Source organism: Cheilinus undulatus, linkage group 21 (genome assembly GCF_018320785.1).
Source record: "Cheilinus undulatus linkage group 21, ASM1832078v1, whole genome shotgun sequence".
NCBI lineage: Eukaryota > Metazoa > Chordata > Actinopteri > Labriformes > Labridae > Cheilinus > Cheilinus undulatus.
In genome coordinates this window covers 38,475,124-38,498,989 of record NC_054885.1, presented here as the reverse complement: position 1 = coordinate 38,498,989, position 23,866 = coordinate 38,475,124, and the positions used below count along the sequence as shown (strand labels likewise).

Here is a 23,866-nt window from a genome sequence, read left to right as displayed (position 1 = left end):
TGGAATGCAATTTTTCACACTAAGTTAGGATAAGTAGGATGGGATAAGTTAAAACATCATCCTTGTCTTTGAACAGGAATTTGTTGGATATTCTTTCCATAATCCTCAGAAATTCCTTAGAATTGTAAAGAAATTACCTGATGCTTCTGTGAAAATTCTTACACATAATTGTAAGGTATCCCATAAAAAGCCAACAAATGTTTCAGATGAACTTCATCGTAAAGCCTCAACACTGCATCCCCACACACACACACAAAAAAAAAGTAAATTTCTGAAAAAATTCAAAGTCCTCCAAAAATTTCTCCCCCAAGTCAATGAAAATGGAAAAACATCCAAATTCTCTGAAATGTCCATGAAAATTCTATCAATATTTTAATGATCACCCCCACTCTCAAATTCCAAAAAATGAAATTTCACCAATTTCCATGAAAAGGCCTGAAAATTTCCCCAAACGTTCATACAACTTACCCGAATTCCCATGAAAATGTCCATAAAATTCAAAGCAAATTTCCATTGAAACTCTCACCAGTATAAAAATATATCCCCAAAATTTACACATTTTTGATACCATTTTGTTACCTTCAGACCCTAGACAGAAAAGACTTTGTGAAAACTTCTGAGGTCCTTTATATTTTACAAATTGAACATTTATAATTTCCTTTACACAATTCTAGAGAACAATGCTCATACCTACAGTTGCTCTGCTCTACTTAAACTCGAGGTTTAAGATGTACTGAAGCAGTTTTATCCCACACGAAGCTCATGGTCAGCAATAAAAAAGACCTGTTACGTTAAACTGATGGATCTATGCATTATAAATACAGTGTGCTACATCGTCTGGATAAGCCTACAGCTAAAGATCAAAATGTGTCATTAAGAAGAAAACAGTAAAACATACAAATTAATTTACACTGACTTGTATTTTTATTTGTAATTGAACAACAATTAATTATCTTTGACACACATTTTCTTTACATTAAAATTTGGAGAAACACAGATTTTATGAACTTTTAGAAACATTTAGCACCATTAAATTAAGCAACAAAGTCATTTGTACAGACTGAATTTGACGTGTTTAAGGAATGTAAAAATCCAAAACCCTCTTGAACACCTCAAAGAGGAACTGTGTTAGGCTGGCCACACACTGGATGATTTTTAAATCTGAAACGATTTTAAAACCGTGGGAGACCAAAGACATGAAGACAAAGATTTTTCATCTCTAATCCTCTGAGTGCACACACTAGATAACTCAGGCAGACTGTCAGATCACTGGAAACCACACACCCCACGATCGTCCAGGAGGCAAATCTTGCCTCAAATCAAGCTTATAACCCTGTAGTGTGTGGCCGGCCTCAGTGTTAGTTGCTGTCTGCGTCATCACTGATGATCCCTTTCAGGTTGGCCCAGTTGGTCGCTCGTCTGTTTCCTCTTTGCGCTTTGTTTTCCTGTTCACTGTCAGAGCCCGAGTTCAGAGCGCGCACATGTGCAGAGGGCAAAGGGCTGTGTCGTTTCTGTGCAGCTGCTCTGCGTGTAGGTCGGCCTGAGAAGAGAACACTGTCATTGCAATGTTCATATCAGAGCATCTCTCAGGGTAGAAGTGAAGAACAAAAACAGATCAATGGAAAACAAGTGTAAAAAAGCAGACGTTTTTGAAAAATACTACACAGGTAACAACATCAATGAATGTCAGTTTTAAACAGTTTTATTTTATACTTTAATGTACCAAACGTTCCTACAGACTTTTAAAAAAATCACATATAAGACTTTTAAAGACATTTTTAAGACCTAAATTGAGAAAAATGAATGCAGCTTTTTTACCACCTTTTTAATACCACGAGAGGATAAAAAACAAAATGAAGGGCATATGAGATTTTTAGGTATACCAGGCCAGAGTTGAATTTAGAGATTTAATGTATTGTTTATGAAATGTCAAATGGTATAGAGCCAAGTATTTTTGTTTAATAAATGCCAAAATTTGTTGATTTCTGGCATACATAATGCAGAAAAATGCTTTTTTTTCCCCAAGAAAATACTGTCAAAGTAAGTTTGGGCTGCATAGATTTTTAAGCGGACAACCTAGCAGCCCTGATGCTAGAAAAGTGGAGTAGTGTTTTACATCAGTTCAGAATGAATTTTAACCTTGCAAAGCAGATGGATTTACCCGTTTCCATGTTTCTTACTGGCAAATCCATCTTGCAAAGCTCCCATCTGAGCTGTTTGGGCCTGGTTAGAAAGCGACAGGACCAATCAGCATCGAGGGGCAGTACTCTTGGGCGCTACGTAGTCGTGACGCAAGCAAGCAGTAACAAGAGGCCGGTGCAGTTATGGCGGAAGAGATTAGCCTGGATGCTGCTAAAGCATAGGTTTTATCAGAACTTGACAACATTTCTCCATTAAAAGAAGAACAAATAACAGGATTGAGTTGTTTTCTTTTTTCCAAAAACGACAAAAGCCGTGTACTGACATGTCTACAGTCGCCATGGTTCATGTTATAAAGTTCTGTATGTTACTCATCAGTAGTGGTGCACCTCTAATTGGGGCTTCCATGTCACGTGTTTTGTTGCTCTGATTGGCCCGTGAAGATGTGACAGACAGAATGTTCATCCAATCACCCTCCGAGTTTTTTTTGAAAGGCTTTGCCCTTTCCCAACGCCATGTATGGAAGGTATTCCAGATGGATGTGTGAAACAAATCCATCTGACGTGTCAGATTAAGTGAATTTACAGTGATTGAATAAAGACACGTCTTTGTCAAAGTGCTTTCTAAAGTCTAAGACCTCTCTGGGGTAAAAATCAGACTTTTTTTAAGGCCTCAAATTTCACATGTGCAAATTAAGACTATTTAAGACTTTTCAAGAATATTTACACAACATGCCTCTGACCAATACATCACATTAAAGCAATCATTTTCTATTATATATCGTTCAATACTTTTTGGTTGTTTTGTATGAAATTGATCGGTCAGGCAGGAAAACAGGTCAAGATCAGACACAATTACGATAGGAAAGCTGTAGAGATCTAAATATGAGCAAAAAGTGCAACTGTTAATGGTTTTTGTAGAAAAAAATAATTATTATTAATTAACAAATTAACATTCACTAGTATTTTGAAGTGATTCATGTTTAAGAATCATGTGAGCTCTAGCCACAGCAGTGTACTTAAAGCTAATGTGTCTGTGATGAGCAAATTTGGATGACATATACAGTAAAATCTGGCTTGGCCATGAATAAAAAGTACTTGTGAACAACTGTTTTCGTCCAGTAACCTGAAAAGAGTTAACATGAAAGCTGTTAAAAAAGATACAAAAGCTACCTTTAGTTTCAATGATGTTGTTGGTGTCAAGCTCAGCCAGCTCCTGAGCTTTCTCTCTCTTCTTTCGAACTTTTTTGCATTTTTTAATACTCGGTTGACCTATTAGAAAAGAAAAAAAAAAAAAAACATTTCAGGCAAAATTTTCTCTTTATTGAATAATTCCCTGAGTGCAGCTGAATTCTGGTGCAGATTTTTCATGCTGTGTTCAACCAAACATACTGAAAAGTCTACTACAGTGGTCTTGTGACTTTTATTAGACCCTCAGACACATGTAATCCATCATACTGTTAACAATTCTCAAAGATTCGAAAAGGCAGAGAGCATTAAAACAACACAAAGGTCAGTCAGAGGGGAAGACCACAAAGCAAGTGTAGAGGGTAATCCTGGTTTGTTGGCTGTAAAGTAGCATTTTTCATTAATTAACACTTAGAAATGGTTTGACTGGTAACATAAATCTTTATTTAAATTAGTAAGTTTATGGAAAGTTAATGCTCTGCACTCTGGGTGCCCACTTTTCTTTGAGCGTGCATACAGCTGAAAGCTGAAAAGATTCACAGAGAAAGTGAAATCTATTCACAAAGAATCCCTTTAATTGTTTCAAACGTTACTATACTTTAATAGAAATTTTACTAGACTGCCCAGAATGTTTGGTACGGTCTTAAACACTCACTGACCGTCGACACCAAGCTCTTCAAGCTTGTTCTTAAGAACAGTGATCTGGGACTGAACAGAGTGGCAGCTGCTGAGGAGCTTCTTGTAATGCAGACGAACACCACACAGAGAAATGTAACGTTTCAGCCTGGCAACTGATTTTTCTAGATCCTTCAGGAATAGAAAAAAAAAAACACAAAATATCAGCAAGAATTTACATCATAAACATCATCCATCAGAGTCACTTAGCATCAACAGGAGACATGAGCAGAACAGTGAAACTACAGACTTAAAAACAAACATCTGAATGTTAAAGGCTTGTCAAAACCAGATTCTTCTGATTCAGATAAGTAATATCACTCTAGAGGCTTACCCTTTGACGGTCGGTGTTGCCTTTCTTTGATTTTTTGGTGCTCTTCTCTTTGTTTGTTTTCTTTTCTTCATTTCTATTTACTCTCCCATTCTCCTCTTCATCCTCTGAAGACTGAAGTGATGATGAATCGGAGTCTGAATCTTCTTTTTTCTTGTCAGCTGAGGATTTTTCTTCTGCAAAAGTCACACAAACAGACAAAAAAAGGTTGTCACAAGAATAAACACGTAATTGTGAGATATTTAAGTTTGCATGTGTATAAGTCACCTTTTTCGCTGTCATCAGATGAGTCGTTTCTGTTGGCACTGACGCTCGTTTCTGACTCCCCATCGCTGTCAGATTCGTTCTCATCATCAGTCTGGGGTGTTTTCTTTCGTCGACTTTCTTTACTGCTTCCCGTCTCATCATCCTTTTCTTTCTTTTTATCCTTTCCATTGTCACTGTCACTTTCTTCCCCTTCACTCCCTTTCTGTCCCGTCTCATTATTCATTTCCTCATCTGAAGAGTCGTCACTATCGCTCTTAAGTTTGTTCTTCTTTCTCTGGGTTTTTTTCACTGCTTGCTCCTCATCCTCTGAACATGATTCAACATTTTCTTCTTTGTTATTTTTCTTGCTCTGTGTTTTGTGGTCCTCTTTATCATTCGACTCTGTTATTAACAGAAGATAAGACAATTGTTACTGCTTATTGATGCAAAAATACTTGAATAAAACTCATAGACCTTAGCTGGGACAAAGAGATCAGGTCATTTACACAGGAAATCCACGCAGGAATAATGGTTTAACATGACATTTTTTGTTCCTCTTAAAAATTAGAGTCAATTATCCTGATTCCAAAAGATGATGAGATAGTAGGAGTCAGGAATGATTTCCTGCGTTCTCCATTAAAAAAAGGAGAATAAGCCTTGACAACATGCTAGGACTGCTAGATTGACTTCACTTTTATTTCTACAACAGCAGGGTATATACAGAATATCTACTATCAAATTTAATACCTTTTTAAGACCCTTTTGATATATTTCAAGTACCCACTGCATCTTACATTTCTAACCAGCTACATCAGTGACACAGTTATGTGAATGTTTGAGATAAAATGTGGCAAGATAGCCAAAGTAATGCAGATGGTATTTCTTTTAGTATACAACTAAAGCTTTCTTTTAAGCCCAGTTCAGACCAAAGATTCCTGATGACCTTTTCTGACAAATGTAAAATTTAAACAGCTACAACATTTAAGACCTTATGGTCTTGCATTCAAGACTTTTTAAAATCAATAATTTTTGCTAAATTGATTTATCAACTGGGCTGCATGGTGGCGGAGGGGTTTGCACTGTTGCCTCACAGTAAGAAGGTCCCTGGTTTGCTTCCCTGGCCTTTCTGTGTGGAGTTTACATGTTCTCCCTGTGCAGGTATGCTCAACAGGCTCATTAGGTTAACTGGTGGCTCTAAATTGGCTGTAGGTGTGAATGTGAGTGTGCCTGTTTGACTGTCTCTATATGTCAGCCTTGTGAGTAACTGGCAACCAGTCCTGCCAAATGACAGCTGGGATGGGCTCCAGCACCCCTGAACAGGATAAGCGGTAAAGAAGATGGATGGATGGATGGATTTATCAACTTTTATTACTTTTTAAGACCCTGCAGACACACTAACAAATGTATTTGACTGGAAGCCATTTCATCAAATAATGAATTATTCATCCCATTCTAAACATATGTGCCAAACATCATGTAAGAGGGTTTCTGTATTCCTTTATGACTGTAAATAGTATTTTTTCTGTTTTTATCTGATGTTTGGACAAAAGAAAAACACACACAATGCCCCCAAGGACTGAAAAACATTTGTTTTTCAAACCACAGGGACACACGGTTCAGACAGTGAATGTTTAACTTCTAACAATGGCCCAAGTTATTTTTCATCATAGTTGAAAAGAGGACACATTAGCTAATCTATAGGTATCTCTCTACACAGAAAGCATTATTTACCAGATGAAGAGCTTGAGTGATGACGGGATTTCTTTGCCTTGGATTCATCTTCATCCTCTCTCCCATTTATCCCCTCATCACCATTTTCCTTCTCTCTTTTTCGCTTCTTTTGATGGCTTTTCTTCTCCAACTCTTTCTCATCACCTTCACTATCCTTATAGGAATAAAAAAAGATGACACGGAAGGACATGTTTCAAAATGTTTCTTCTTCTAAGATTTTTAATAAATATACGAGAATATAAACAGTAAAGGAAGAATCCAGACACCTGCATTTTGACCAGCTCCTCTGTAACGGCCTGTTTCATGAAAGATTTGGCATCTGAAGTTAACGAGTCACATCTCATATGAGCCAGGTATCGCTTCTTTAGGATTCCCAAAGTCAAGGTGCTGAAATGAAGGATAAAGGATACATCAAGGTTCACAAAGGAGGCTGGGACTCGCAGGAGCCAGCATGATCCGTTTGCATTTTAAGTATCTCACATAAGCATATAACAGAATTCTGAAGAGTAGTTGTCTCTATTATTTAAAAATAACGCACTTAGTAAAATAGAAAAACAAAATAAAACCTACATGTAGTAAATACATAATCAAAATGGACACGCCGTCCATAACACTAAAAAACAATGTCCGTCTCCACCGACAAAAATAAGAATAACACTTCTAACAATGAGCGACGCACATTTTTCTATCAGTAAGATTTATACAAATTGTAAATAATTTGGTAGAATTAGTTAAAATTAGACTTGAGGGAATCAGGAATAGTCTTTTTGGCACTCTGGATGTAGAAGTGGTGAACAGTTTAGTGTTATGATTAAGATCGTACTACTGCTGATTTTTCCTCCTTACTTTTTTCAGCATAGTAACTTTTAAAAGACAACAGGTGTAGTGCTGCCGTTCAATGAAGCACGTGTTTAAAAGGACTATTGAGAGTGTGTTTAATTAGTATGTTTCCTTTTTTAAAGTCGCTGGCCAAATTTTAAAGCTAGCATCACTTACCATAAACTCTAAACAGCACAAATACATCGGATCAGTTCTGTGTGACACCATCAACATCAAAAATCCCTTTATAAAGAAAAAGGGGCTCCACTTTACCTTAAATCGTCCTCATCTCGGAGCTGTTCACACACAAACGTGCGGATATTTCTTTTCTCATTCTCTGTTAACGTCATTTTGAACTGTTTGGGTTCCTTTTTGGCGGCAGAGAACCCTCCCCTCCCGCAGACGAACCAGGAAGTGACGTCAGACCAACTTCACGCCCTTTCAAAATCGAACTTTAGGGCCTGTATTGATTATTAACCTGTTAACAAATGTCACAAAAGACTTTGGTTAATATATTATTATCAAATTATTCAAAGTGAGTTTTTTAAAAATAAAATTATATTTAAAAAAATTATAGATATAGATATTTATATATGTTTATATGTGGCATGCCAAGGTTATAATAGCCTTCATTCTTTTTATTCTTATTTAGCTTTTATTTTGTGTTTCAAATTTCAGTTTCGTTTTTAATGTTTTTAAATATTTTATTTCAGTTTTTATCGGGAAATAATGTTACAAAATGTTTTTTAGTTTAAGTTTTATATGTTTCAGTGGTACTTTTATTTTTTCAGCAATATGATATTCTTGTCAGAGGAAAATATTAAAACTAAACATACAATAACAAAAAATAAATAAATAAATAAATAAAAATACGTTCAAATAAGCTTCTCCTCAGCTTTAGTCGGATTTTAATTTGATGTTTGAATACAACTCAAGGACTTAAATTACCCTTGTGTATGATCTTCCTCTATCAAATAAGCCCATCTTACACTCCTGGTAGTTCATCTCAGTTAGCATAGCTGGGTCAAATACCAAAACTAAGGAGATCTGTCTCCAGTTTTGTTTCAATTTAGTTAATTTGTAAGCACAGAATTAAGTTTAAGCTACTTTAAATTTTTTTGTAAAACTTAGTTTTTATTTATTTGTTTAATTTCAGTTAACTTGAAGCAGTTGAAAGTTGAAAAGCATACATACTTTTTATTCCTATTTATAATTTATAACGAAGTTTCTAATAATATTGTGCATTATATTTTTTGTGTATATTTCTAACAATAAGCAATTAACAGGTAATTGTATTCAATTATTCATATCTTGTTTTAAATTATCTAAACCTGCAGGCAAACTCCTGCACCTTGTCTAACCTGCATAAAGAACTGGCAATATTTCTGTACAAGAATGTTGCTAATGTTTTTGGGCAATCTAAACTGTGTTGGACTCTGCCTGTCACTAATGGATTGATTCCTCTGGAGAATACCTGTCTGATGAAACATCAGTTTTTTAAACTTTAGTCCTTTTGATTCCATATATCAGTTAAATTGCATGGCATTTAATTTTAAAATAAAAAAAAAACTGGATATTTGACAAACATGCCCCCACAGTAAAATATTTAAAGTCTTGAAAAAAATAACCTTTATTTTGAACATACTCCAATTTTTTTCACTTGAATTTCTTTTCCTTAATTGTTAAATTGTGATTGTTTCCTCCCTTTATCCCAACTCTACCATTAAACAGAAAATATCTTTCAAAAGCATAGCTTAAAAAAAAATCATTAATTTATATACCACAGTGAAGTGACTCATACTTCAGTCTTGACTTTTTCTCCTCTAAAGCATAATTTAAACTATTGTACCATATCTGCTTAACTCATGCTGCTTCTACTTTGGTAAATTTCTCCTTTTACAAGCAGTTTTACATGTTTTACAAGTTTACATGTTTTTGGCAGTATCAAATGAACATATCAAAAAATATTCTGAAGTTAACTTTGACTTGATTTCTGAAACATGCTAGGGTCTGTATGTTGGACTTCATGAGAGGACAAAAAAACAAGACTAAAAGTCACTGCTGGATTGCACAAGTGATTTATTCAGAATATTCCCATGACAGTTACAGGACGGATGTTGAATTAGTGCATTCAAAGGTTCATCAAGGTGGTTTCATTAAAGGTGTGAGACATTTTGACCTTGTACAGAGTGTTACTGTTTACACAAGACACCAGTGAATTTAAGAAAGGAAATTCTCTCCCTGAGGGGAAATAAACATGACCCAGGATTTAACGCTGTATCATCAGTTGATTATTGAGGGAAAATATCAGGATTTTAGGGTGTAAGACATTAAGTAAGAGTCAGAAATAATGGCTCAGAATAAAATGCAACATTAAAGAAATGATCACGGTTTCTCTTGAAACATTAAACCAAAATGAAAGTTCACTTTTACTCATTTAGAGGTAAAAATTCAAAATGTGATGTGTGCTTTTGAGTGCATCGTATCATTCCAAAAAATTAAAACTAACTTAAGGACCAGTTAACACAAAGATTGCATACATTAAATACCAACAATAAATTAGGTTCATAAATTAATAAAAAACATCTTTAAGCAACAGCAGTAATAATTTAAACAAAGAAAACTGAGCTGCTCAACAATCTCAATCATCCACAGCCTCTCTCTAAAGCCTGGTTTATACCTCTGTGTCGATCTACGCTGCGGCTGTGGTGCCATGAACATGATAAACTTGTGTTTTGGTGGGGAGCAGGTGGCCTAGTGGTTAAAGGTGCTCCCCATATACGCGGGCGGCCTGGGTTCGAATCCGGCCTGAGGCCCTTTACCGCATGTCTCTCCCCCACTCTTGACCCTGTTTCCGATTCTATCCACTGTCCTCCTCTACCTAATAAAGGCCCAAAAATAAATCTTAAAAAAAAAAAAAAAACAACTTGTGTTTTGGTGTCTGCATGGCCCTGAAATACTCCACCTAAACACTAGTCAGCAGTGTAATTTCTATCCCAGTTCTGCCATGTTCTCTGCTTGTGTAGAGGAAACAATGGTGACTGAAACTGAGAGTCTCTCCTCCAAGAGAGGGGAGAAACAGATGGAGGTTTCTCTTAAAAACTTTAAGGAAAAAAGTCAGAAAAAGGTATTAGTGAATGAGGCCCAGTGTTCCTGTAGACATTACTAAAGAGACTGGCACTCACACCATGCTAGCCAGTGGACCAATCACAGCTGTGAATGACGTACGCTACAGCGTAGACTCGATGCAGAAGTATAAATGAGACTTAACAATGTCTATTGAGTTTTATTCCAGTGTTTACGTATCTAAACTTAACCTGACCGTCCTCTATCCAACATAGGAAAGGCAAAAGATCTTTAACAACCAGAATAAATAAATGGACACAGTGTTTTCCTAAAGTCAAACACAGAGGAGGTCACCAGTGCATTTCATGAACGCCCACAGTAAAGTTGGCATCCTACTCCAGGAATAAAATCCACCTACAGGGTGGAGGTTCACTTTTCTGAGGCGAGATCAGTAACCTGCAGGATGTTCCTTAACATTAGAAAAGTTAGACCTATGCCAGTTCTAGTTCCCCAGTGAATTTACAAAGATCCTTGTTAAAATATATACACTACTCTTTTCTTGTAAACAGAAACTTAGACTTTCCTCAGTTACTCATCAGCTAACAAAACAAGCAACTATGAAGCTGTTGCTATGATCACAGACATCTCTCTCACTCAGTTATCATCCACAGACACCTGAATTCACTCTGTCTGATTTTCACATTTTTAGTCTTTATATACAGTCTGCTGACCGTGCCCTCTTTCATCGTGCATTATATGCCTCCTTACGTGGATTCTTCGTACTCGCCTGTCGCCTCCCACAGCGCCCTCCTCTTCTGATTGGCCGGCTCCCAGTGAGGCCCCGGAGCCTCTTGAATCCAGAAGGTGTAAGCCGCCTGATCCTCTGCTGTTCTCATAGATGAGGATGTTGAGGGTTTCTTCAAAGATTCTGGCCTCGGGAAACTCCACCTGAAAGAAAGTTGCTCATTATAACAATCACTGTAGAAGGCAGGAGTCTGTGTAAAGAGCTTTGTTTGAATGTTTTTTGCAGACTAGAGTACATCTTGAAATAATCACCTCTTTATAAGAAATAGGCAATGTGCTATGAAACAGGAATCCATTTAAACCAAAAAAAATCAATGTTGAGTCAAATCGTTAATATTCCAAAAGCTCTACATCTCTGCGTAATTTGATTTCAGACTTTGGTTTTAATTTGATATGCCTTTTTCATGCACCTATATACAGTCATGAATGAAAGTATTGGCACCCCTGGAGTTTTCCAGAAAATACACCATTTCTCCCAGAAATTGGTGCAATTACAAATGTTTTTGGTATACATGTGTTTATTGCCTTTATGTGCATTGGAACAACACAAAAAATCCAAAGAAAAAGACAAAATTGACATAATTTTACACAAACTCAAAAAATGGGCCGGGCAAATTTATCTCAAGCATGTGATGCTCGTTTAAACTCACCTGTGGCAGTAACAGGTGCTGGCAATCTAGAAATCACACTTGAAGCCAGTTAGAATGTCTAAAAGTTGACTCAACCTTTGTGTCGTGTGCCTGTGTGTGTCACACCGAGCATGAAGAAGAGAAAGAAGAGCCCAGAATTGTCTGAGGACTTAAGAAGCAAAATTGTGGAAAAATATGAACAATCTCATAGTTTCAAGACCATCTCCAGAGATCTTGAGATTCCTTTGTCCAATTCCAGTGCCAAGTTTATAACCCATGGCACTATGGCTTATCTCCCTGGATGTGGACGGAAGAGAAAAAAATGACAAAAGAATGCAACGCAGGATAGCTGGAATGGTGGATAAACATCCTCAGTCAACTTCCACACAAATTCAGGCTGTCCTGCAGACTCAGGGTGCAAAAGTGTCAGGTCGGACCATACGTGGTCATCTGACTGAGATGAAGCGCTATGGCAGGAGACTGAGGAGAACCCCACTGCTGACAAAGAGACATAAAAAAGCCAGACTGGAGTTTGCAAAAATGTACCTGAGTAAGCCTCAATCCTTCTAGGAGAACATTTTGTGGACAGATGAGACTATGGTAGAGCTTTATGGAAAAGCACGTCATTCCACTGTTTACAGAAAACAGAATGAGGCCTACAAAGAAAAGAACACAGTACCTACAGTCAAACATGGTGGAGGTTCAAGGATGTTTTGGGGTTGTTTTGCTGCCTCTGGCACTGGGTGCCTTGACTGTGTGCAAGGAATCATGAAAGCTGGAGGCTATCAAAGATTTTGGGCCACAATGTTTGGCCTAGTGTCAGAAGGCTGGGTCTGCATCACAGGTCATGGGTGTTCCAGCAGGACAATGACCTGAAGCAAACCTCAAAAAGCACCAAGAAATGGTTGGAGACAAAGCTGGAGAGTTTTGAAGTGGCCAGTAATGAGTCCGGATCTAAATCCCATTGAACACCTATGAAGAGAGCTCAAAACTGCTGTTGCAAGAAAGCACCCTTCGAATCTTAGAGACCTGGAGCAGTTTGCAAAAGAAGAGTGGTCCAAAATTCCAGTTGGAAGGTGTAAGAAGCTTGTTGATGGTTATAGGAAGCGACTGGTTTTAGTTATTTTTTTCCAAGGGTGTGCAACCAAATATTAAATTGAGGGTGCCAATAATTTTGTCCGGCCCATTTTTGGGTAAAATTATGTCAATTTTGTCTTTTTTCTTCTAATTTTTTTGTGTTGCTCCAATGCACATAAAGGCAATAAACATGTGTATACCAAAAACATTTGTAATTGCACCAATTTCTGGGAGAAATGGTGTATTTTCTGGAAAAATTCCAGGTGTGCCAATACTTTTGTTCATGACTATAGGACCTAATGTCCTACACTGGCTCATTTCTTACTTTGGTCTGCTTCTTCTCCGTAGCGTAGACGATGGAAGTGCAACAAACTTCTGCAATCTTTCGTCCTTCGCCGTAGAACGACCAGCAGCAGATCTCATCACCCAGCACGTCTTTTACAAACAAGACCCGACCATTGAACCGCAGCACGAGTTTGTCAAAGAGTTCGATGTTCTTCAGCAGGTTGTCATCAGAGTTACTGGTCACATGGAGAGAGAGGGCAGGTCAGGAAGTGAAATAACACAAAGACTGATGGGTTATTATGGCAGCATGTGAGGTTTTTACCTGGTGTAGGAGTATTTGTTGTTTCCTCTATTGTTCTGCAACTTCACTACTGGCTGAAAAGACAAGAAACAAAGAGTTGAAAATTTCAGATAATCATGTTTTTATCACGGAACCAGCAAATGTCATCAATGTTTTAGGTAAACTTATTTTAATGTTACCTTTCTACAGGTGGCAATCATCTTCTGTTCTTCTTTGGCTGAGGTGATCATGGGGATGCGACAAACACTCTCAAAGACATCTTTCTGTTTCTGCAGGTCGAAAAAAGACCGTTATTCTAAAATCCGTCTAAAAAATCAGGATAAGGGCCACCTTACGAAAGAGCTGTGACTGGCTGTGAGAGCTGGGAGACAACTGAAATCATCTGGCCATCAGCGTATGATTTTTGTGTCCTGCATGAACCAATGTTAGGCTTCATTAGTTGGTAATGAAGAAGGTAAGTCTTTTTGAATGACATGTTTATGTCCCTTTACATGTTTTAAATCTAACATTTGATGACTGAAATTAACTAATGGATCACTTTAACAGAAAATGTATACTGCTTCCAAACATCAGTTATCTGAATTACTAAGCATTGGTCCTGATAATCAGCATAATGATTTCCAAAGGACTGCTTGGACTACAATTCAGCCAGATTTTGGCCTGGCTGCAATGCTGCAGCTCATCTTCAAACACCAGGACTGATAGTGGGCATCGGGGACAACAAACACGCTTATAGTGCGACAAAACCAGCAGCATAATCATGTCCATGATTTGACAAGACTAGCACTGGAATATTTTTTTTTAATTGACTTAACAGTTGATCTGTTTTTTTTTTTACAGGAATCCACTTGTAAGTAGAGGTGGGAGAAAAAAATGACTCTTAAATGCATCGTGATGTGGAGGTGAAGGATTCTGAATCTATTTAAATGTCCAATGATTGATAATCGATAATAATATAAATATTTAATACTGTGGAATAGCAGAAACAAAAAGGTGGAACTCTGACATGCAGCGCTTAACAGCAAGATTTAGATCACCAGTTGTTCATCTGTAAAAAAGGACATTTTTATGTGTTTGTAATTATAGATAAGTTCCAAGCAAAGGATGCTACCTTTGGTTTAGTGCAACTGCAAAATTTCCAATTTACACACATCTCCCATTAGAGGATAGTGGAAATTTGATTTATCTCTTTTTTCTAAACAAAAATGTAACATTCATATTATGTTTGACACAGTGAAAAAAACAGACATTGATTTGTAGCTCTATGAAGCAAATCGTGAGGTGCCTAAAGATTCCCACCTTACTTGTCAGCCATTATTAGTAAATATGAGGCATGATAAAGACAAACTTAGCAGTCGAGTCTTGATCAAATCTGTTGTTTTCTGTGCCAGCTTCCCATTTCAACCTCTTGTAGAGTGAATTCCTTCCTGCCTGGGTATCAGAAAGAAACACCTCTTTCACGTGTTGTTCACCAATGATGGCAAAGCATATTGTGTCAAACTGTATGATGGACAACATGACAGCCCAAGAAATATGTAGCTAAAATATTCGCTCTCCTGTGCTTGGCTGCAGTAGAGGTAATAGACCAATCTCAATGTGAATGCCTAAAAATACAGATACAATTATATATTTATGAGACCAAAATATGTATTTATACAGTTTGAAATTCAAACCTCCAGTCTCTGTCAAGACAAAATCTGGCCCATGTTCAAATGTAGTTTATGACACTTGCTTTAGGCTGTCAGATTCATACCTAAAGTTCTATCTGAAGGGTATCCAGTCCATATTGTCCTCTTAATGTATCAGGATAAGTCCATCATTGTTATCCATAATCCTGTTTCATGTTTTTAAAATTCTTTTCTGAGTGAAAGACAGCTAGCATCACATCTGTTGTAGCTCTGATTGAAACTCTCTGATCCGCCTCCCTGATGGCCTATGAACTCGCACACAGTCGCTGAATAGCAGCATATGATGACTGATCTGGATCCAACATGTAGTGCAGCCAGGCGTCAGCCAGGATTAGACAAGATTTTTGTTTATAGTCTGACATGGAGCCGTCGTGAAAGACCAAAAAAATAGTGCAGCATAAGCTGGCCTTAAGACACAGTGCTTCTCTCAGCTGCAGACACCATTGTATTAACCACAGGTGTTCAGTTTTGGTGATGTGTGACTAGAGGCATTAATTCTGATTATCTGATCATGCATTTTTAAATGAACATCAGTCAACATGAGCAGTTTCCAATCAAATAAAGCATCTCTGATTAAAAGTGTATACTGTTACTAGGTATTTTAAACTAAAGTGTGTAGTCCTGAAGATCTTCTAATAAACAGACTAAATAAATGTTTATCTTTGGTTTACCTGCATGGCACTGAGGCAGTGCTGGACGAGGCCCTGGACCCGGTAGTACTGGGCCTCCTTGAGAACCTCCTCCAGCTCTCTGTGGTCTTCTGGAAGTGGTACTGAGCCATCGCGCAAGAAGTTCAGAACCAGGCCAAAATGACGGCCAGACCGATCCAAGACGACCCAGCCTGGAACAGCAGAGGGATCTGTTGTCAGTGTTTTCTTCTCTTTGTCATCTTTGAAACTTTCAGTGAAACTCTGATAAAGCAGTATAATCATGTAAGTACACTCTGGAGATTAAAACTGAAGAATGTGGATCAATAAACACAGTTTCATCTTTATCTCTAATAGTTTAGGGTAAACCATGAAAAATTAGAAGAAGTTTGGGCACCAAAATATACAAGCTCTATAAAACAAAAATAACAATATGGACCAAGAAGATTCAGGTCAGGGTACTGACCTTCTGAGTCGATGGTGACCTCGGTGCCGCCATTACAGATGCTCCTTAGCAGACTGTCCTCCTTACTTAGAGTCTGGACGGTTGTATAATGCAGTGAGCCGCCAACATTTAATTTAACGTACTTGCTTCCCAGCAAACCTCGGTTTTGGAGCTCGTCTGTGTTGTGGAAGGCGGGCTGGGAGATGGCAGGCTGGGCAGAGTCAGCAGCATGACTGCCAACTGACGCCTCAGCAGACATGGGGCTGAAGAATCACGGCCTGACTGTGAGACAGAAGAAAACCACGGTGTTACTGAGCTGTTAAGAGAACAGGGCTGCTGATGTTTTCATAATAACTGTAACAGACATATAGAGAAAGACGTACTTTTGCTTTAAACATGCTTTAGAGCAAGGCTGTTGATGGTTCAATGAAATATGATATCACATCATGTTTTAAAATGTTATCTGAATGATTCACAGAATACCCTCTGGCGGGCAAGCCAAATGCATTTACCTCCACCAAAGTACATTTGTAGACCCCTTTTCTGTTCCTATTTTACAACAACATATAAAAGACACCAACATTAATTATATAAAATTAACATATCTTAATATAAAGGATTCCCTGTAACTATTTACAACCATAACTCCAAAAGAGTTGTGTCACTGAGAAAATAAAAACAGAAGTTGATGACTGTCAAATCTTACGAACCCCTACTTTATTCACAACAGAACATAAACAACATATCAGATGATGAGACATTTTAGATATTTTAAGACAAATATATATCAGTTAATTTCATCTCAAATTGAGGGGGGTGGGGGGGCAGGTCAATAAAAGGCTGGAAAAGTAAGTGGTACCGCTGAAAAACAGTTGTAGGAGCATTTGTGCAACTACTCAAGTTATTTAGCAACAGGTCAGTAACATGACTGGGTGTAAGAGGAGGAAAGGCAGGGTCTCTTAGAAGTAAAGATGGGCTTCACCAATCTGCAAAAAAAAAAAAAAAAAGTTAAAATTGTGGAGAACTTTCAGAAATACGGGACAGGACAACATTTCTCTCCCAAAACTCCAGGAACAGGTCTCGTCACTTCCCAGATGTTTACAGGCTGCTGTTAAAAGAAGAAGGGATGCTACACAATGGTAAACATGGCCATGTCCCCACTTTTTTTAGATGTGCTGCTGCCATCAAATAAAAACATAAACTAATATTTTTATGAAATGGTAAAATATCTCAGTTTCAACATCTGATATGTTGTTTTTGTTCTGTTGTTGATAAAATATAGGTTTATGAGATTTGACAATCATCAACTTCTGTTTCTATTCACATTTTATACAGTGACACAACTTCTTTGGAATTTGAGTTTTCACATTTATGAATACAATAAATTGAGACTATATTCAATATAGAGTATTGTTCTTGTCATGCATTATGATTCCAAAAATAGTCATTTCTGTTGAGGGGGGAGATCTTTGTTTTAGCCAGAACTATCACAAAGACGGTGTTAGAATACAGAAGACAAAGTAAGGGTTAGGATTAAGTAAGTGACCTCTACTGTCATCCAAGAAGAATAAAACTGCTAATTTTCAAACCTTATATGGGTATCATTATTCTGTGACTGTATTTCATGTAAAATATTAAAATCTTAGTACCGTGACAATCTCTTTTCAAATCAATATAAATGTGCAGTTAGCAGCTAAGACAACAAACACCTTGATATATAAGACAACACAGACAGAGATCATGTTAGATGATGAGTTTTTAACGCTAAAATATCAGGATAACAGAGGCAAATGATGAGTTAGCTCACTGTTAGCAGCTTATTAGCAGGCTAAGACAGCATGATCCTAAATCTACACATACAACAGAAATCATGTTAGATAATGGTAATGAGAGTTTTTGATGCTAATACATGTATGGATAATAGTCATACATAGAGTTAGCATTAGACAGACTGTACTCACCTCACTAAACATCAAAATGAAGCTTTAATGGAGAACCCGGGGGAGCCAAGGGAGAAAACTATAAAAATATACACATTAACAGTCTATAAAGTCTATAACATCTACAAAATCCGAACGGTCAGCCTAAAGATCTCAGGAATAATAAATGTAAACCGACTGAAAGAGAAGCTAAATCAAGCTAACAATAGACGGTTTATTTCAGCGTTAGTTAAGTTTTAAACGGTCATACGTTTTTGTTCTTCTTACTTATTGAGTAAACATTCAAAAACTAGACATCAAAAATGCCAAACGACAATATTAAAGCGGTCTTTTCCATTGTTTTGGCATAAAGATTACTAGCTGATGCTAAAAGGGAAGCTAACTAGGTCAATCGGAAACGAAACCAGTGCAACTGCTTCCGCTGTTTTCTTCTTCGGTGATCTAATTTCAGTCAGAGCGGAGCTTGTGACGTTACCAATCGCTACCTAGTGGACTCAAAACGTATGTTCCTCTACACCAACAGCACAGGGAACTGTGTAGAATACTCAAGTTCTTACTTTCTATCTTTATTTCTTTCAGAGATTGTAAAACTCAAACAATAATGATCCCTGCGTTGATACCACTGCAATCAAAATTAAAGTCCCATGAATCTATTGTGGGTAATTCCTGTTTTTTTATTGCCAAGTAATCAAACTCCAGCTCTGTGTCAAAACAACAAACAGACAAGACAGAAAATGCTGCAGAAAATTTAGGAAGATCGCCGAAAGAAATTATTGCCAATTTTATTGTGCAAAATAGACACTGTGCTGCATGGGATGTTGTAGGTGTTGTTGAAAAATGTAGGCAGTAAGCTGCAAATTTTTTTTTTTTTTTTTTTTTTTTTTAAATAGACAGTGTTCTTGCAGGGGAGACCACTGAAAGTGCTTGTGTTATTTAGGCTCTGAGAGACAGGGAACACTGTCAATGATTTAGAGCAATTTAGAAAGTGTGTGGAAGGAGTAACTTCAAACTTTTGTCCAACTATTGTACTCCTGATACCACACCAGTGTTTGTTGATTGTTTGCTGACAGAAAGTCTTTAAAATTTCAAGGACAAAACTAAAAGAATAATACACAGATCACTGAAATACACAAATATCATACAATAATATTATGAAGCATTAAGTGGTCATTATCTATGAACTTTAAGTATGCTGACAGAAATGCTTTTGATTTCAAGGATAGAAAAAAGCATCAAATGATTACTGTTCTGTGAATTTTAATACTGAAAACTTGCCTCACCTATCCTGCATACAATCAGCATCGATGAACTCTAAATATGTTAGTTTACAATCAATGTTAATGAGAAACTTCCCAAAGCCATTGTCTTAAAAGGGCCGTTTATATCAAGGTTCTATGGTAAATCTCCCCAAAACACAAACACAATTTTAAACAAGTCTGTACCACTAAATGTTAATATTAACTTTTCCAAACTAGTTCACTTACAAAAATCCATTTACTATTAAGGTCTTATTTCAATAATAATAATAATAATAATAACAATAACAATAATGATAATAATAATAATTACTATTATAACAATATTGATCATAATAATATTAATCAAGATTCTATGGTAAATCTCTTTTTGTTTCCCCAAAACACAAACACAATTCAAACGAGTCTGTACCACTAAAACAGAGGACTGCCTTAATTTGTTCGTTCTCCAGTAGAGGATTTAAACTAACCGTTGAACCGAGTGCATCAAAGTAAAGTCCTTTGCTGCCCTCCTGTGGCCACTGTGATGTAATGCAGTACTCATCAAGCTAGCGTCAACGTAATGATGGCAGTACTTCCGATATCAATTTACAAAATACAACACCGAAACTCAGGCGTAAAACAAGTCCTTTTATCGTTAGTAGATCAAAACACGTAAAGGCTAATTGTATAATTCAGGTTATCCCCACCCCACCTACCCATGTCAGTAGTCTTTGATGACTAATTGCGGACAGAAATACTTTTAGGGTTTAGGGATAGAAATAAAGGAGTAAAAAACAAAAACTCCAGACATTATTATGAAGCATTTTGCGATGATTATCTTTGAATTTTCATTCTCAGAAGTTTGAGTATGTTAGTTTACAATGAATGTTGATAATATTTTTTCCAAACTAGTTACTTAAAAAAATCCATTTAATATTAAGATTCTATTTCGAATAATAACCATGATGATAATAATAATAATAATAATAATAATAATAATAATAATAATAATATTAACCAAGGTTCTATGGTAAATCTCTTTTTTTCTTCAAAAACAGACACAATTTTAAACGATCTGTACCACTAAAACAGAGGACTGCCTTAATTTGTTCGTTTTCCAATCGAAGATTTAAACTAACTGTTGAACCGAGCGCATTAAAGTAAAGTCCTTTGCTGCCCTCCTGTGGCCACTGTGGTGTAATGCAGTGCTCATCAAGCTAGCGTCAACGTAATGATGGCAGTACTTCCGATATCAATTTACAAAATAAAACACCGAAACTCAGGCGTAAAACAAGTCCTTTTAACGTTAGTAGATCAGAACACTTAAAGGCTACTTGTATTCATAAAGAAATAAAACGGACTTTCTTCAGTGCTTGAAAGAAATTGACACTGATAGTTAACAACAATTTCTTCAGTGAGAGCAGAACGTTTATTCATACTTTCAATTTGTACTGTTCATCCTTCAGGCTATGCTTTCCCCCCATTTCAGTAGTCTTTGATGATTAATTTCGGACAGAAATTCTTTTAAGTTTTAGGGATTGAAATAAAGGAATAAAACTCAAAAACTCCTGACATTATTATGAAGCATTTTGCGATAATTAACTTTGGATTTTTATTCTCACAAGTCTGAGTATGTCAGTTTACAATGAATGTTAATATTAACTTTTCCAAACTAGTTCACTTACAAAAAATCCATTTAATATTAAGATTCTATTTCGAATAATAACTATGATAATAGTAATAATAATAATAATAATAATAATAATAATAATAATAATAGCCAAGGTTCTATGGTAAATCTCTTTCTTTACCCAAAACACAAACACAAATTTAAACGAGTCTGTACCACTTAAACAGAGGACTGCCTTAATTTGTTCGTTCTCCAGTAGAGGATTTAAACTAACTGTTGAACCGAGTGCATTAAAGTACTGTCCTTTGCTGCCCTCCTGTGGCCACTGTGGTGTACTGCAATACTTATCAAGCTAGCGTCAACGTAATGATGGCAGTATTTGTGGATTTAACTTACAAAGTAATTAATTAAAACTCAGGCTTAAACAAACCAATGATCTCTCATGCTTCCACAGTGCTGTAGTACAATGCAAATCAAGACATTAGGACACCAAGATCACATCTTGGAGTTAAAATAAATATCTTAATGTGTGATGCCAGTGGAACAAGAAAAAACACGTAAGAAACGCTGAAGAAACTCTACAGTCGGCTATCCACCTCATTTTATTATGGATTACAGGGTTTAACACACACACAAAAACAGGGTGTGCATTTTTCCGTCACTGTATGATTCAAAGTAATTTTATCTTTAAAATGATCAGCTGTAAAAGAGACTCATATGACAGAGCTACAACATATCAATACAAAAGAGGATCATGGAAGAGAATGGGAATGCAAAAAAAATCTAAGTAAATTGATCACTTTTCTACATTATAATTATTTTTGCCTTTGTGTATTATACCTTTAGTTCTGTCATTTAAATTTTAAATTATTTTTGTTTTGTTTTGAAAGTTCCTTCCGGAAACACTGTCATCGCTTTCGTCGATGCTAACTTGATGACTACTGCAGTACACCACAGTGGCCACAGGAGGGCAGCAAAGGACCGTACCTTAATGTCCTCGGTTTACCAGTTTGCTTAAATTCCCTTGTAGTAAACGAACAGAGAATTTTAAGACTATCCGCTTCTCTTTCATGTTCCTTCTTTGTGCTGAAATCTGGCACAAGAGGTTCCTTTCGGGATTAATAAACTTTGGTTTAAGAATGAATAATTTATGGTAGTTTTTTTTTAAATCAAATTACTGAGTGATGGCATAATGAAAAAGACACTGCTGGAGCTAGTGGAGGAGAGCTGACTTTAAAAGCGCCTTTTTGCAGCAAGCTCCACCGTCATCACACCTTAAGATGTTTCTAGTGGTGGGCGATACTGCTAAATTTAATATCGATCCGATACTAAGTAAATACAGGACCAGTATCACCGATACCGACACTTGATACGATACTTTTTACTTATAAAAGCAGCAGTATACATAATTATTAAATTGATACGAATAAGGCCAAAAAAACTCAAAAAACATAATCTATCATTTATTTATCAGTCTTAATGAATAGAACTAATTCTTTTCCGAGTTATCTTTTACTATCAACTAAGTACTTGGGGTAAAACATATTTCAAAGTAGGATTTTAACTTATATATTTTTTGTAATATGGGACTTGATTTTATCTTTTTTGTTTTCCCACTGTACCTAATAGTTAGACTGTTTAAATTAGTGAATTAATCCGTGGACTATTCAATGTGTGGTTTAAGAAAATGCTGCAAAAAACGTTCTGAACGTTGGAAAACGCAGTCAAATTATAGGAGAAAAACTAGTAAACAGTGATAAAGAGGAACACATTTAGAAGTACACTCTCAAAGTCAATTAAAATGAATCACAAATGCATCAGAGTCAGCTACAGAACGTCTTTCTTTACTGGTTTTTATGACTAACAGCACTAGCTGTGGCTTTGGCTCAATGAAAAACACCATCAATGTCTTTCGTCGGAGAGTGAGCGGTGCAGATTTGTCATGACTAACATCCTCTTCATGCATCAGTTTTTTATAACTTTGAGATAAAAACTGTTAGACACTGGGAATGCTGACTCACCTTTGCATTTTTGTTGAAAGTTATTTCAAAAAGCTTCAGCAGTTTATTTCTGCCATTCTCTCCAGTTTGACACAGACATGAGGCCTCTGAATAACCGTGTGTGTGCCTTGAGTGTCTATGTGCGCGTTTGCTCTATCTGATTGGTCACCAAAGTCACGTGACACGGAAAACAGTGCAGCAGCAGACCTTTGGCACAAGAGACAGACGAGAGCGACTACAAACAAACAGATGGGGTGCATGGTTAGACGTTTTTTTTAAAGTACTCATTTAATATCGATACTTTTAAAAGTACTCGATACCAAATGAGTACTTTGTAAATATCGATATATCGATACTTTAGTATCGATACGCCCACCACTAGATGTTTCTATTGACTCCATTTAAATTCACAGGTAGATGTTTCGCTTGCTTGAACATCTCCTGGTGGTGGGACAGCAAACAGGGAACCCTCCCTGCAGCCAGCCTTCTCCAGGAGTTTGCAGCGTTATCTCATTAGCCAAAGCCAAAAGTTTACCCTTTCTGCCATCTCCCTGGTTGCCTCACTCAGAGCTCATCCATGTAGCTAAAGGTCTCTGAACAGTGGAGATGCTGATCCCCCCAACAAAGCCTTGTACACCAGCTTCCACCAAGTAGATGCTTGTGGCTACAGCCATGCTCCCTGCACGCTGCAACCAGGCCATGTGCTGTGACGACCCCCTCCTTCCATGGCTCTGCTCGATCCAGGGCTTTAAAGTGACATCCACACATAAATAAAGCTTAAATCCAGCTGGAACACAGGGTGTACCTTTACAGCTCTAAGTTAGATGTAACGTTACACCCAGGTGTAAAAGCAGCTGGGGCACTCTGCTTCTGCAACACTGTAATGCAATGTTAATGAACAGACGAGGACACCTACTGTATATTCCTCTCTAGCAGAATCAATACAAATGACAACAAAGCTTCACAATAGTGCTGTTGCAGAAATGCA

At 36.9% G+C, this 23,866-nt stretch overlaps 2 protein-coding genes across 2 annotated transcripts; both read right to left on the bottom strand.

Annotated features, from left to right (window-relative positions):
- Positions 1-915: 915 nt before the first annotated feature.
- hirip3 (HIRA interacting protein 3) lies at positions 916-7,522 on the bottom strand. The gene is made up of 8 exons (XM_041817006.1): positions 7,402-7,522; positions 6,576-6,696; positions 6,310-6,463; positions 4,600-4,980; positions 4,336-4,508; positions 3,986-4,133; positions 3,312-3,410; positions 916-1,540 (listed from the first exon to the last, which is right to left on the bottom strand). The coding sequence occupies exons 1-8, from the start codon at positions 7,476-7,478 to the stop codon at positions 1,359-1,361; spliced, it is 1,335 nt and encodes a 444-aa protein (XP_041672940.1). The 5' UTR covers positions 7,479-7,522; the 3' UTR covers positions 916-1,358.
- Positions 7,523-9,197: 1,675 nt separating this feature from the next.
- On the bottom strand, positions 9,198-18,434 carry kctd13 (potassium channel tetramerization domain containing 13). The gene is made up of 8 exons (XM_041778190.1): positions 18,261-18,434; positions 18,032-18,089; positions 16,092-16,352; positions 15,650-15,819; positions 13,470-13,559; positions 13,312-13,364; positions 13,030-13,225; positions 9,198-11,142 (listed from the first exon to the last, which is right to left on the bottom strand). The coding sequence occupies exons 3-8, from the start codon at positions 16,327-16,329 to the stop codon at positions 10,900-10,902; spliced, it is 990 nt and encodes a 329-aa protein (XP_041634124.1). The 5' UTR covers positions 16,330-16,352; positions 18,032-18,089; positions 18,261-18,434; the 3' UTR covers positions 9,198-10,899.
- Between the last annotated feature and the right edge of the window lie 5,432 nt (positions 18,435-23,866).